Source organism: Centruroides vittatus, unplaced genomic scaffold (assembly GCF_030686945.1).
Source record: "Centruroides vittatus isolate TY-2023 unplaced genomic scaffold, ASM3068694v2 scaffold_946, whole genome shotgun sequence".
Taxonomy (NCBI): Eukaryota; Metazoa; Arthropoda; class Arachnida; order Scorpiones; family Buthidae; genus Centruroides; species Centruroides vittatus.
The window spans coordinates 259,468-272,124 of NW_027122723.1; the positions used below are offsets into that span (position 1 = coordinate 259,468).

The 12,657-nt window shown below is 43.1% G+C and overlaps 1 protein-coding gene across 1 annotated transcript in view; it reads left to right on the forward strand.

Moving 5' to 3' along the window:
* The window catches only part of LOC136990576 (spondin-1-like), a 31,363-nt gene that overhangs the window by 11,561 nt on the left and 7,145 nt on the right, over positions 1 to 12,657 (forward strand). The window contains 6 exon segments of the mRNA XM_067288969.1: positions 410 to 664; positions 734 to 932; positions 1,426 to 1,696; positions 1,762 to 1,945; positions 8,892 to 9,087; positions 9,147 to 9,320. Of these exon segments, the coding sequence (XP_067145070.1) occupies positions 410 to 664; positions 734 to 932; positions 1,426 to 1,696; positions 1,762 to 1,945; positions 8,892 to 9,087; positions 9,147 to 9,320 (1,279 nt within the window).

The window sequence follows — 12,657 nt, forward strand, 5'->3', positions numbered from 1 at the left end:
TAAGTAATTAAAAATTACTTACAAAATTAAGAAAGCAAATTTTAGAAAAGAACCGCGCAGTAAATAAACCCATTCCCGCAATTATTATCGTCCGGAATTGGAAAAATTGGAAACAACGATAAACAAGAAAGAATTGGTAATTAGGAAAATATTCAACAAATATATAAATACTCGGAAAATGTATGAGGGTTACCGAAACGTGCCGCAAGTACTGAAAATCGTCTGATAAATGTTGTAACCCGCAGCACGATAGACCCGATGGGCCCGCGACTGGCAAAATATACACGCCATAGACGAAACGCCGACGATCGTTTCCGCGCCGGGATTCCCTTCCGGGTGGCTGGGAGGGCGACGCCGAATTTTGAAGGGGCCGAATGCCGAATTGCTTTTCTCCTCCTCGGACCGACAGTCGAACAAGATCCGCACCATCATCAAGGCGCGAGGACTTTGGTACCCCAACGTCAACGGGAGGACCTTTGCCGTCTTCCGAGTGGATCGCTATCACCACCTGATGTCTCTGCTGAGCATGCTGGGTCCCAGTCCCGACTGGATCGTGGGCGTCAGCGCCCTGGAACTCTGCCTCAAGAATTGTTCTTGGATCGTGGAGAAGGTCATGAACCTTTATCCGTGGGACGCCGGAACCGACAGCGGAACCACCTACATCGTGAGTAATTCTCCGCCCACCGCAACTGTTTTTCGCCGGTCCAATAATCGCTCTTATGGTTTTTCGCAGTCGCCCAAGTCTCCGACGGTGCCGCAGGAACGCATCAGGAGGATCATGGGCACCCAGCCCGACTCCCCCTTTTACAACGCCAACGGCAACCCCACCAAGCCCGTGGCCAGGATGACGGTCACGCGGCAGAGAGTCTACGACAAATCCTGCGACGACCAAGACCTGTTCACCCTGCTGCCCGACATCGACGTCGACCGACGTAAGTCCTTCCCGGGGGGACTGGAAGCGGAAGAAACGCCGAAAACCGCGGCCTCCCTCTAGCCCCGGTCGCCGAATGCGCGGCTTTTGTTCCGAGAATTGCGCGGTGGCGCGACCGATTTCCGTCGTCACTTTCGAAACTCATCGGCCGCCAAGAGTTTATCGACGAAATGACGAAAATTGGCCACGGCCGTCGTATCGTCGGGAGCTTGTCGTCGCAACCTCTTTTATTGGCCACCGATTAATTACTAAGAGTCGGATAAAGCATCTTTAGTAATAAGTGTATACTTTCGGTAATTTAACGAAATAATTGCCACGTTCTTATTTGTATAATATACGACCGGAAAGCCGAATCGAGTGGTAAATATTTCGATGCGGGCCAGCGCCGCGTCGGACGCGGCATCCATAAGGGCCCCCGCCGCGGTTTTCGAAAGGCCTTCCGCTTCCTCTCCGTTTTTCCCATCGACTAACGCTTTCTTTCGTCTTTCTCGCAGCCGGTAGCAACGTCACAGGTAAGTCCTCTCTTCCGGCATTTTCACGTCCGGGCGAAGACGGAGAGAGACCGACTCCGCCCATTTCTTTCTGGGATTCTCGTTGGACAGAATGCGCCGCCACCCCGTGGTCCGAATTCGGCCCGTGCAGCGTCAGTTGCGGCCAGGGTTACCAGATCAGGGTCAGGTCGTACGAAGAGGAGCGGAGGGCGTCGTCGGTCGACTGCGACCTGCAGCTGGAAGAGAAAGTTGCCTGCGAGACCGAGTGCGTGGGGTAAGTAGGCGACGAGGCTGCCGCCACCCAAAGAGTTCTTTCGCTAACCGGGTTCTCGTCTTCAGCGAGGTCAGCTGCGAGACGTCGGCCTGGAGCCGGTGGACCGAATGCAGCAGCACGTGCGGCAGAGGGCTGAGAACCAGGAGCAGAAAATATCGGAACTACGCGGCCAGAAAGGTCTGCACTCTGGATCTGATGGAGAAAGAGGCCTGCGGTCCGTCCGAGACCGACTGCCAGACGGGAGAGACGGTAAGTTTCTTTCTTTCTTTCTCTTCACCCCGCTTCGTTCACCCGTCGGACCGGAAGCCAGGCCAAAATTAAAAGAATCTTGACCGACTCGTCTTAAGTCTCAGTCGCCTCTCGCAATTTCCAGTCGCGCGGGCAACTAGTAAAACGCACCTTCCCCACCGTTCCCGCCCGCACGTTCTTACACTGTGGCCTTTCTTCTTCCACTCGTGTTCCGTCCGGCACAAAACTCCCGTTCCGCCCCGCCGGTCCAGAGTGGCCGTCGTCCTTTGGCCAGTCTCTACCGTAAGACTTTTTTCCCCCCGCTGTCCCAAACTTCCGTTTCTTCCTCTACTTTACTCCCGGCCTCTTCTCCGCTCCCAAAGACGGAAGGAGCCTTCTTCCGCGATTAACACACTCCGCGAAACGGCTGGAGCGTCGACGATGGTTTTACCCCGTCTACGTCTGGTTTAGCCACTTTACGGATCTGCGTTTTACGCCCCGAAGCTTTTTGGGACACCGTCCACTGGACGCAGGGACGTGTGGGCTACAAAATAAGAGACGAACGGATAAGTATATGAAACAACCCTAAGCCCGGTATATATATATAGAATCATCGCCTTCTTTTCTTCCACATGATTCTAAATTATTTAATGAAGTATTTAAATTATAATTTATTAACTTACATAAGAGATGGCGCCTAACGTCTACCTCTAGTAGCAAATTACTTAGCATTAATTATTAAAAATAGCGCATTTATAGCACGAGTATTTAAGGCAATCGTTTGGCTATGTATCCGAGACAAACAATGGACAAAATTTAAATTTTTTCCTATATAAAAATTACCATTCCTTTCCATTGATCAACCGGTAAACGTAATATTTTCTAAAAACCAGTTAAACATTTTGTAATCTTAAACATTTTAAAACGATTTTGTAATTAACAAATACGTTTACGCACGTTTCATACATTAGAACAACAACAAAAAAAAAAAAAAAAAAAAAAAAAAAAGACATGAAATTCGAAACGAACTTTTTATTTTAAATTGATTAATTCGTATTTTAATTGCACTAGCAGATAAGTCCGGCATTTTTTGGGCAAAAAATAACAACAAACATTAAGATTATTAGATTAGTTCCTATTCGATTACTTATAACCTTTCTATTATATTATTAGTATTTGATTTATATTATATTTACAAAGGTTATCTTACTTAAGGGTCTAAGTACTTACGTTAAGTAAAATCCTCTATTGTACAGAATTTAAAGAATTTTTAAATTGTGTTAGATTGGGCACTCGTGATAAACCCTTACGTGAGATAACCTTTGTAAATATAAATGAAACACTACAATACAACAAACATTAAAACGGAAAGCCATATAAAGAGTTTGTTTATTTCAGCCTACCATTGTCGTGTTTGTCACCATACTCGGGTGGTACAAAATGGCACAATTTCATTGTAGACACCAATCGATATCCTAAAGAATTTAAGATATCGTATTTTTTCCCTAATGTTAGCTCTAACAAATTATTTCATTCACAGCCGAATATCAAATAGTGATCAGCCAACCAATCAAATTTCGCGAAAAACGGACGAAATATTTAAACTCGGTACCCTGAAAAACCACTTAAAACATATTTTAAGCTGACTGGTAACCTCGTATTATGCAATTTTCCTACTCGGATGCCACCATACCGCCGGTCAGATGGAAAGAAGGAACTGTTGCCAAAGGAGTTCAAGTAATACGATCAAAACTAGTAGTTGTTCTCCCGGAAGAGAAAATGCTCAACGACTACTACTTAAAACTGGTCAACTATTAATATTTAAAAAGTGATCGGTGTTAGACAGGTTGTAATGGCCCTGCACGTTGCATTTTTACAAGATTTCGTTATTTAAACAAGTCTTATATTATGACTTGTTTAAATAAATTTTGTAAAAATGCGAGAATAATTTCTTTTACATGATCCCATAAAAAATAGGTGAAACCAAGTTGAAAAAGTAAAGCTCAGCAAAAACATCGGAGTAAAGGAAAGTTTTGAAGATTGTGGCATAAGCATACCGGAAGCAGATTTGACAGTAAGACTCAACACGTAAGTAAAGTGCACACGGACTACAGGAAATTTTGAATGAAACAATGTCGCCACGATAATAAATATGAAAAATAAACATCGGCACAGAAAAAGACTTCCAGCTCTACTTTGTGCGTTAAAATCGTTGCACGCACTGTACATTAATTTGGCTGAACGTTATAACCTCTTAAGCAGTATCAGTGAAAGAAGTTTGGGGCAATGGGTCAATGGGTTTATGGGAGATGAAATCAGAATAGGGGCCGGGATATCCAGGTTTCCTGATAGTTAAGTATGTTCTGGTAAATATCGCGTTTATAGAAAAACGATTAGGATTGATTTTGTTTTGGCAACGCGGAATATCGCGTTGCCCAAACCAAATAAACCGTTTTGCAAACGTCACAAGAATGCAGCAATGAAGTGTAATCTACGGTAGCGGTGTGGCCGATGCCCGACACAATGCAGGAAAATTATCATATTTGTTATAAAATCTAGACGCGATCGAGAAGCTGGGGTAACATCGTATTTAGCTGGTTTATATTCTCGAATATATTTGAATGCTAAACGCGTGGCCTGGGGATTCACTTTCCATCAACTCTAAAAACCGTTTTCTTTTACATTAGCCGAAGTGTTTTGAGAAATTCGTCGACTTCATTCAATACTTTTAGCAAACATTTTAACGCCCGAATGTAGAAGACGGGGCCGCGTTCAATACTTTGCGGGAACAAAACCGACTACACGCTTGACTTTATCCACGGATGTAGAGTTTTTCCAAAAACTCGGCACAAATAACTTTCGTGTATAATACAATGATAGAATACGACACGGGGATTTCTGGTTTGGACGAGCCCAGACAGCCACGATTTTCACTAGTATCGCAGGAATACCACTAACCACACATACTCTTTTCTACTCGAGACCAAAAGAACTGTGCGTGTTGCCGAGAGCTTGAAATATTTTTGACTGCTCGCCTTTATTCGGTGCAATTAAAGGACACGGGGAAAATGGTTAGCAGAAAACGTCACTAGAATTAGTTCATTCACCGATAGCATGCGAATAACACTGCCAAGCGGAGTGTTATGAGCTCGCTATTGATAAATAAGTAAAAGAACAGAAGTATTAAGTTCGCGTTTTATACCATCACCGGTAGTCAGCTGTATTAAAAAAAAAAAAAAATACGATGTTGATAAATTATTAGCCACCAGACGACCCGTGACCCATCGGATCACTTACTAAAGATTTATATAGAAGATACCGTAATGGGAAATCTCGAGAAAATGGGTAGCGTCTAATAGAGGCGCAACGCTCATCTCGTTTTAGATTTCTCTTGAAATAAACCGAGAACTCGAACTTGGGTCCGGCGGGACCAGGTCAGAGCCGGACAGCCTTTTTCTAAGTATACGCCCAGTGACATTATATATATATCTTTAACGACACTATGGCCATTGGCCTTTTTCAAGTGTCGAAATGATTATACACATAAACACGCCTGGGGAGGCAATGCTGGTCCTCGTCTAGTATCATATTTATTTGTTTTACACGCCTGTCTTTATATTTTCATTTATTCGTAATGGATATCGAAAATCCAAATGTTTAGTCGACGACGTTTTTAAAATTTTTGTTATATTCGAATGCCACCGACGTTCGATTTGTATTTTTACCCCCATTTTCCGTATTTTACCAAGTCGGTAAAATACGGGTGCGTGTCGGTCAAAGTCTTTAGAGGCGTAGAGGAGACCACCAGTGGTCCAGCAGTCCGTTCCCCGAACACTGGGAGTTCGGTGGTGGCGCCTGGCCAGACGAGATGACCAGGTGGAGATTTCCGGATTTTCTCCACGTCTATAACTCCCGAATAAGAACCAGTTATCCTTAAAAGACATCACGGAAGGCATTATTCCCCGCGTAACGACCACTACAAACGCATACAATTACTATTACATGACAATTACTTCACACTTTACCACGGAGCGATATAGCCTGAAAGCTCATGCCTAACTAGCCGATACAAGAGAAGACAAGGCGCAGAGACGGACGGACGTTATTTTAATATAAATAATAACTATTAAATAATTAGAACTCACGTTATCCGTCTATAATTCACGCGAAACTTCGATTCTTACTCCGTCATTCGATTTACTAATCGCGCCAACGTTTTCGGGCCTTGGTCGGGTACGCCGTTCCGTCCGACACTGAATAAATTAAAAGTAAAAAGTGGTTCTCTACGTAAAGAGACGTAATCGGCAGCGTTAAAAACGGAACGACGCCGCGGACAGAAAAAAACGACGATAACGAAACTTGTTTTGTTTCTACTGTCGTCTGCCGTACGAGATTCTTTAAAATTTGGCGCGTTTTTTTGCATTTAATTACAACCAAACAAACAATCTCGGACTTTTAGCAGTACGTAGATAAACAGGTAAATTGATAAAGAAGACGGTTTGGAAATTTGTGCCGACGAGGTATTTTGATGAAATGTAAGGAAATTTCGTTGTAGTGTTTACGAAATTTATTTTTTACATACGAAAGTGGTAAATTCACTTGGCAAAGAGTAACGAAAATCTATCTCTTGGGTGGTAGGATTACAGATGCGAATGACGCTATTGGAAGCTTAAGAGAGCTGCAGAGCATGTCCACAGAAGCAGAAAAGTTAAAGGAACCGTACATCTAAACTTAAACCTTGGCAAGATGCAGCTTCCTGAAATCAGCCTTAAGTCTACTTCGGACGCTATAGGGAGTCACGCCGCCTGCTCCGCTAAGCCTATCGCTAGTTTAGCAGTAAGTACAGCACGGCGATCGGAAGTTCTAATGATATTTATCGAAAAACACTAAAGAAAAGTCACGGACGTCAGCTTGGAAGCAAGTTATGTTATAGGCACGGCGATCGGCGCCTAAACAAGTAATAAATGCATTAACTTCTACCGACTACTGCCAATTCTCCATGCTCCGTGTTGTCAAGGCTCGCTATAGCTAGTAGCGCCGACGCTCCGCACGTAGTCGTGCGCTTCGGTGCTGGTATCGCTCGTACCTCGGTGCCTGGGGGCGAACTCCCATACCCCCTAAAACTATATAACATCGAGTACTCAGGAACGGTCGAGTGGGCTACTCCAAGTCGACAGAGTCGCCTAAGCTAAATACAAAGTAGTTAAACGCTAGTCTTAGCGGAGCGCGTGTGGCTGATTTAATGGGAATTAGCCGCACGCGTAAGATCACATTTATAGGTATGGTTCCTTCCATTTGTTTGCTCCTATGGACACGCTCTACGACTCTGTTAAGGTCCCAACAGTCATTCACATCTGCAATTGTATCCTGGCGTGGGAGTAGTAAGACGGTTTGCGAAGCAGCACGAAGAGGGTATGGACGATTAATGCATTAATATTGCATTTCTTGAAAACTTTGAGAGTTGATACAAAAAAAATACGTACAAATACAAGTGATAATATAAATTTTCGTATTCGTACGAGAGTTTTCTATGAATTTATTAGTTGGCCCGGGTAACAATTTTGGCGCTCCCGCTTTTTCTCGGCTCCGTTAGAAACTAGTCTCTTAACTGCCGAAAAGAAGTTCTCCGTTCGAATGCGCGGCGTTAGTAATCGCGGCCAATTGGCGAGCGAGTCTCTATGATCGAATCGTTTTAAGGGTTTGAAACATTGGATTGCAGCGCGTTGCCGTCCACAATAAAGACATTTTAAAGATTCGAAAAGCCGAAACGACTGAAGCATTTCACCGTAAATAGAAACTAAGTCGATTGCCAGGGAATATAGCTTGGCATTAATAATATAAAAGCTATAGTCCATCTGCGTTTGTGAATTCCCCTGATATTTTTGTCCAATTCAGATGAAATTTTGGCCATTTTCTTTTATGTTCCGACGGAAAGTACAAGCTACCTAATTTTTACAAAATATTGACTACTCTTCTCAATTCTTCCATTTTTACTTCCTTCATAGAAAGTCATCCATATTCTACGGAAAAATAAGAATTTCTAGTTTTAATATATTCTGCTTAGTTTTATTTTTCATTAATGCAGCAACGCAGTGAATATCTGGACGGGCATATAAACTTAAAAAATATATTACGTAGAACGGCAAAAAATACAATGTGCTTATTCGTACAATAACGAAAATATCTAATCTTAGAATTTCCGGGTTTTCCTGCAGAAAATGAGAGAAAATTGTAGCAAGAGATACGAAATGGAATAAACACAATGGCCGCCAATCGTTTAAAAACAAGTTGAAACAAAACTAAACGATTAGATGACAATTATATTATACTATTTGGCTTCTTTTCGAACGACCATTTTTTCCGCGATTCCAGTATTTCATACAACGGTTCGTTACGGCATCAACCGCAGCGCCGGTGTTCAGGGACGATCTTTAGTGGAATTCGAGTGGGATACGTTCGTCTCTTATTACACAGCCTGTCCTGGCCGAACGTCGTCGATAGTGTTGGTGAAAACCGCGACGTTAAGCCAAACGACCAGTAACGAAACAAATTTGACCGTACACTAATTGATATAAACGATATATAATTGAGTTAAAATTACTCTAATTGTTAATTAATGTGGGAAAGAAATGCCGGAAGGCGTGTTTGCCCTCCGGCATTTCTTTCCCTCCTAGAACCGAGAGTTTAACAAAGATAATTGTAGTCGATTACAAAGGTACTCGTACCTTGGTCGGAAACCACGGTAACGAAACGACGTGGAGCCGGGCTTGCCATACTTACAAATAGAAAACCGAGGAGATTCTGTATTACTTCCGGAACGACGCCAGAGGGAGAAGTCACGGGAATCCGACTGGTCCAGGAGTTGGCCAACTCGGAATCGTTGGGGGTTTTAAAGAAAGCGTACCGACGGAATGGCGTTTTTCCCCATGGCTCTTCCAGGAGCAGGCTAATCTTTCGTTCACCCCAGACAGACCCGACGTGCGAAGTGACCCACTGGTCCGAATGGTCTCCGTGCAGCGCTTCCTGCGGCAAGGGGACGAAAACCAGAACCCGGTTGTACACCAATCCGACGGGACCCACGGTCTGCAACGCCGAGTTGATACAGAAATCTCCCTGCGCCGCCGACAGACCCGAATGCACCGTCGACTACGCCGAAGCCAAAGGTAAGAGTTACGTTTCTGGTCGTCCGGGGCTCGGACTAAAATCTCCGTTGTCCCATCAGAAATCTGCACCAAAGAAAAGGACTCGGGTCCGTGCAGAGGATATTTCCCCCGCTGGTACTACGACTCCGGCCGCACCATGTGCCTGCAGTTCGTCTACGGAGGATGCCGCGGCAACAAGAATAACTTCGAACGCTACACCGACTGTAACCGAATGTGCGAAGTCATGCTCAGAGGTAGGTACTCCTTCCTTTTCGCATTTACGTTTTCGGTCGAAACGCGACCTTCTGTTTCTTCTGTAAGCGGCTAGCCCGTGCCGTAGAGCGCTCTCCCTTTCCATCTTTACCACTTTCGAGTGGCAGATTCCGAAAGAATTTTCCAATCGGAAGCGAAAACCCCAAACCTACGGGTTGCCTTCGTTGTACAAATTACTGCGTGACTACGATCGGTCGTTTTGCCAAGTCGTTGCACTGCCGTGCAGAAACCCGGGCTTCGCGCCTGGTGTTGTTGCGATTCTTCCGATTCCGTGCCTTTTGTCTGACTCGTAACTTTAACATATTTACTTATTGAGGAGGAGCGTCAGCCAAACCTTCTTTGTAGCTTACGAGATCGTGTTCGTTCTCTAAATCTCTTCCATCGATTTTTATAAAATATTGCCACTTTCCAATTCCTCATCCATGACTTTCTTTCGAGATACCGTGTGGTAGTTCGAGCCCATGCGACAAAGGGATATCGTGCAAATCGCGTGACAAAGTCTTTGTGGCTTATAGAATTGAGTTCGTTCTCAGAAATGTAATAAAGAATGTTTGTCCGAGTTGGGTTTGATGATGATCTTTATTTATATGTCCGTGACTTCGTTTTCGAAATACATTGAGGTCAAAGTAATAATGTCTATACGCCCCGAATAGATTGAGCATGCCTAATAAAATTTAGGGGCAAAAATAAAAGCATTTCGATGGCCTAAAGGAAAATGGGGTCGAAAAACGAACAAAGGAAACTACGCCGATTGCTTTACTGTTAGATCCTGTCCATGTCGGCAAATGCAAGGATCACTTCTATGCCATCCGTGAGAGAAGGAGATAATTCATTGCCAATCGATGGTATCCGATCGAAACTGGGAGGTGATAATATACGAAAAACCTAAAGTTCGATTTGCAGATATATGAAGGCCGCAAACATCACCCGGAAAAGACAGGAAAGTTAATGTCTGGAGTGTTGACCCAAGAATAATGAATGAGAGTGTGTTATGCAAGGCGATGGTCAATTCAAAATTCGCCATTACTGTTTTTAGACGAAACGAGAATAAATTTGACCACCCACCGACATCATGGATATTCGCCCGAACGTATAAATGCGACCAACGAATAAAGGGAGGAATATAAGTCTCGTAGCTATTTTAGCTCCCATCGGAATTGTGAAACATGCGGCCGTGGAAGACTCGTACAACTCGGAATTATTTCTATCCTTTCAACGTAAACATTGTGACGATCCGAAAAACAGATTTCCGGGATTTTATTTAATAATGGATAACGTAACATTTCATCAATTACGGTTACAGACTGACGGAACAGTCCATAAATTACAAATACTAACCACTGGCCCTGCAGTGCCTGCAGTTCGTCTACGGAGGATGCCGCGGCAACAAGAATAACTTCGAACGCTACACCGACCTGTCCTGGCCTGAACAACAATTACAAAACCTTTGTAGGCAGACGGCCGGATGGCCGAGCGGTCAAGGTGGCAGCCTACCGCTCTGGGGGACCCGGGATCGAATCCGAACGGGTCGAATAATCCCCAGGAATTTTTCGGGGGGTGGTCCGTTCGGATATGTCGGGCCCCGTCCCTCACCACCCGGTCGCCCCATTGTGGGCCTGGCCGAACCCATAATGGGCCTTCTAAAAGAGGCCCTCTTAGTGCCCACAGGGCGGAAAGAGTTTAAAAAAAAAAAAAAAAAAACCTTTGTAGGCACGAACTCACCACAACTTAATCCTATACAGCAGAGGTTTCCAACCTTTTTTCATTAGCATTTCCAACTTCCCAACGAGCAACGAATGCGCAAATCTCGCACTGCCTATTTGCAGAGAGTGTCGCCATTTTAAATTTTATTTTGACTAGGTTCTCGGTCCCCGAGTACCTAAAAGTCTGGTATTTTTATGCGCTCATGATTTGGCACCTAATACTTTGTGCCAAATTGCAACTTTTGACGTGTACTCCTTCATACCTCTAAGCTGATAACATAGCAGGCAGTACGATTTTATAAACAAGACATAGTCTTGTCAATAAAAAATTAATAAAAATACTAAATAAATAATGAAAAAAATTACCGCTTGTAGAGAAAATCTGGAGAAACTAGCAATGTCCTTTTCCTTGCTATCAATAAAAAGTACTTTTTCAAACAACACGTGGAAATATTGTTGAGAGATAATAATAATAATAATAATAACGGTAACACGCCTCACCATCAAAAGTCCGTAGCATAATCACTAATCACACATAATGGTATCCCTACTACCATTGACCGACTGCGCCGCATTTATTGATCTGTTGCATTGTACAATCCGCAGCATAAGTTTTTATTTCTATTTTTGCATTTTGAAATGTATAATAAAGTCTGTGATTGTTGCAAGGAACATTTTTTATGTAATAATTTTTTAATATTATTAATTTGTGGTACATAATATATTATTTTTTTCTGCCATAATAACTAACTTTTTTCTGTACCCCTAAACAACTTGGGTTGTTTAGGGGTACAGAAAAAAGTTGGTCGAGTTTACGGGGTTGAGAATCGCTGCTATAGAGGAATGCTTCTCCGCATTCGAAAGTAGACTACAATGTTACACCTAAACCTAGAACCGATGAGTCGACGCGAGTCAATGATCCTGTGGTTGATACAATGAATCCGGACATTGAATTCTATCGTTTACCTGCGTATGAAAGCATATAATGCATTACAATCAGTATAACTTTATCGAATTTCAGTAGCAATCTTCTGTCAGAGTAAGAAAAATCCGTTTTATGTAATCTATGCCTGTCTTTATATCAGCCAGATACTAAATTTTCGAATTCGAAATGATTGCAAATAAAACTTAGTTTGTTATATTAGTGAGAGTTACTTCTTACATTTACATCACGCGAATAGAATAAAAAAAGAATAATTTTCGCCGCAACATACTACTCTGTCCGTAATTAGACGAAATCATTCCGTTAAATTGTGGGATCCATCCTATTATGTATAATGGGTCGTATTTTCTGCCACACCGTACGTTCGAGATAGAAAATCCTTCCGATCATTGGTGCGATTTGTTCGATCGTTTTTGCTACGAGTCTTCCCGTTCGTGCAATCTGTCCATAGCCATTTCTACGTCGAACACTAGTGCGAAATTAATCCGCAAATAGTTGCAAGGTGTTTCCGTATTCGAGACACTAGTTTATTTGCGAGATCTCTCCGCTAAACTATTCCATAGAGTGTAAATCCCATGAAATACGTGACCAGATAACAAAGTGGTGAAACTTGAGTGATCATTTCTGAAATTATTCCGATGATAAACTGCATAAAAGAAAATGTCGCATCTT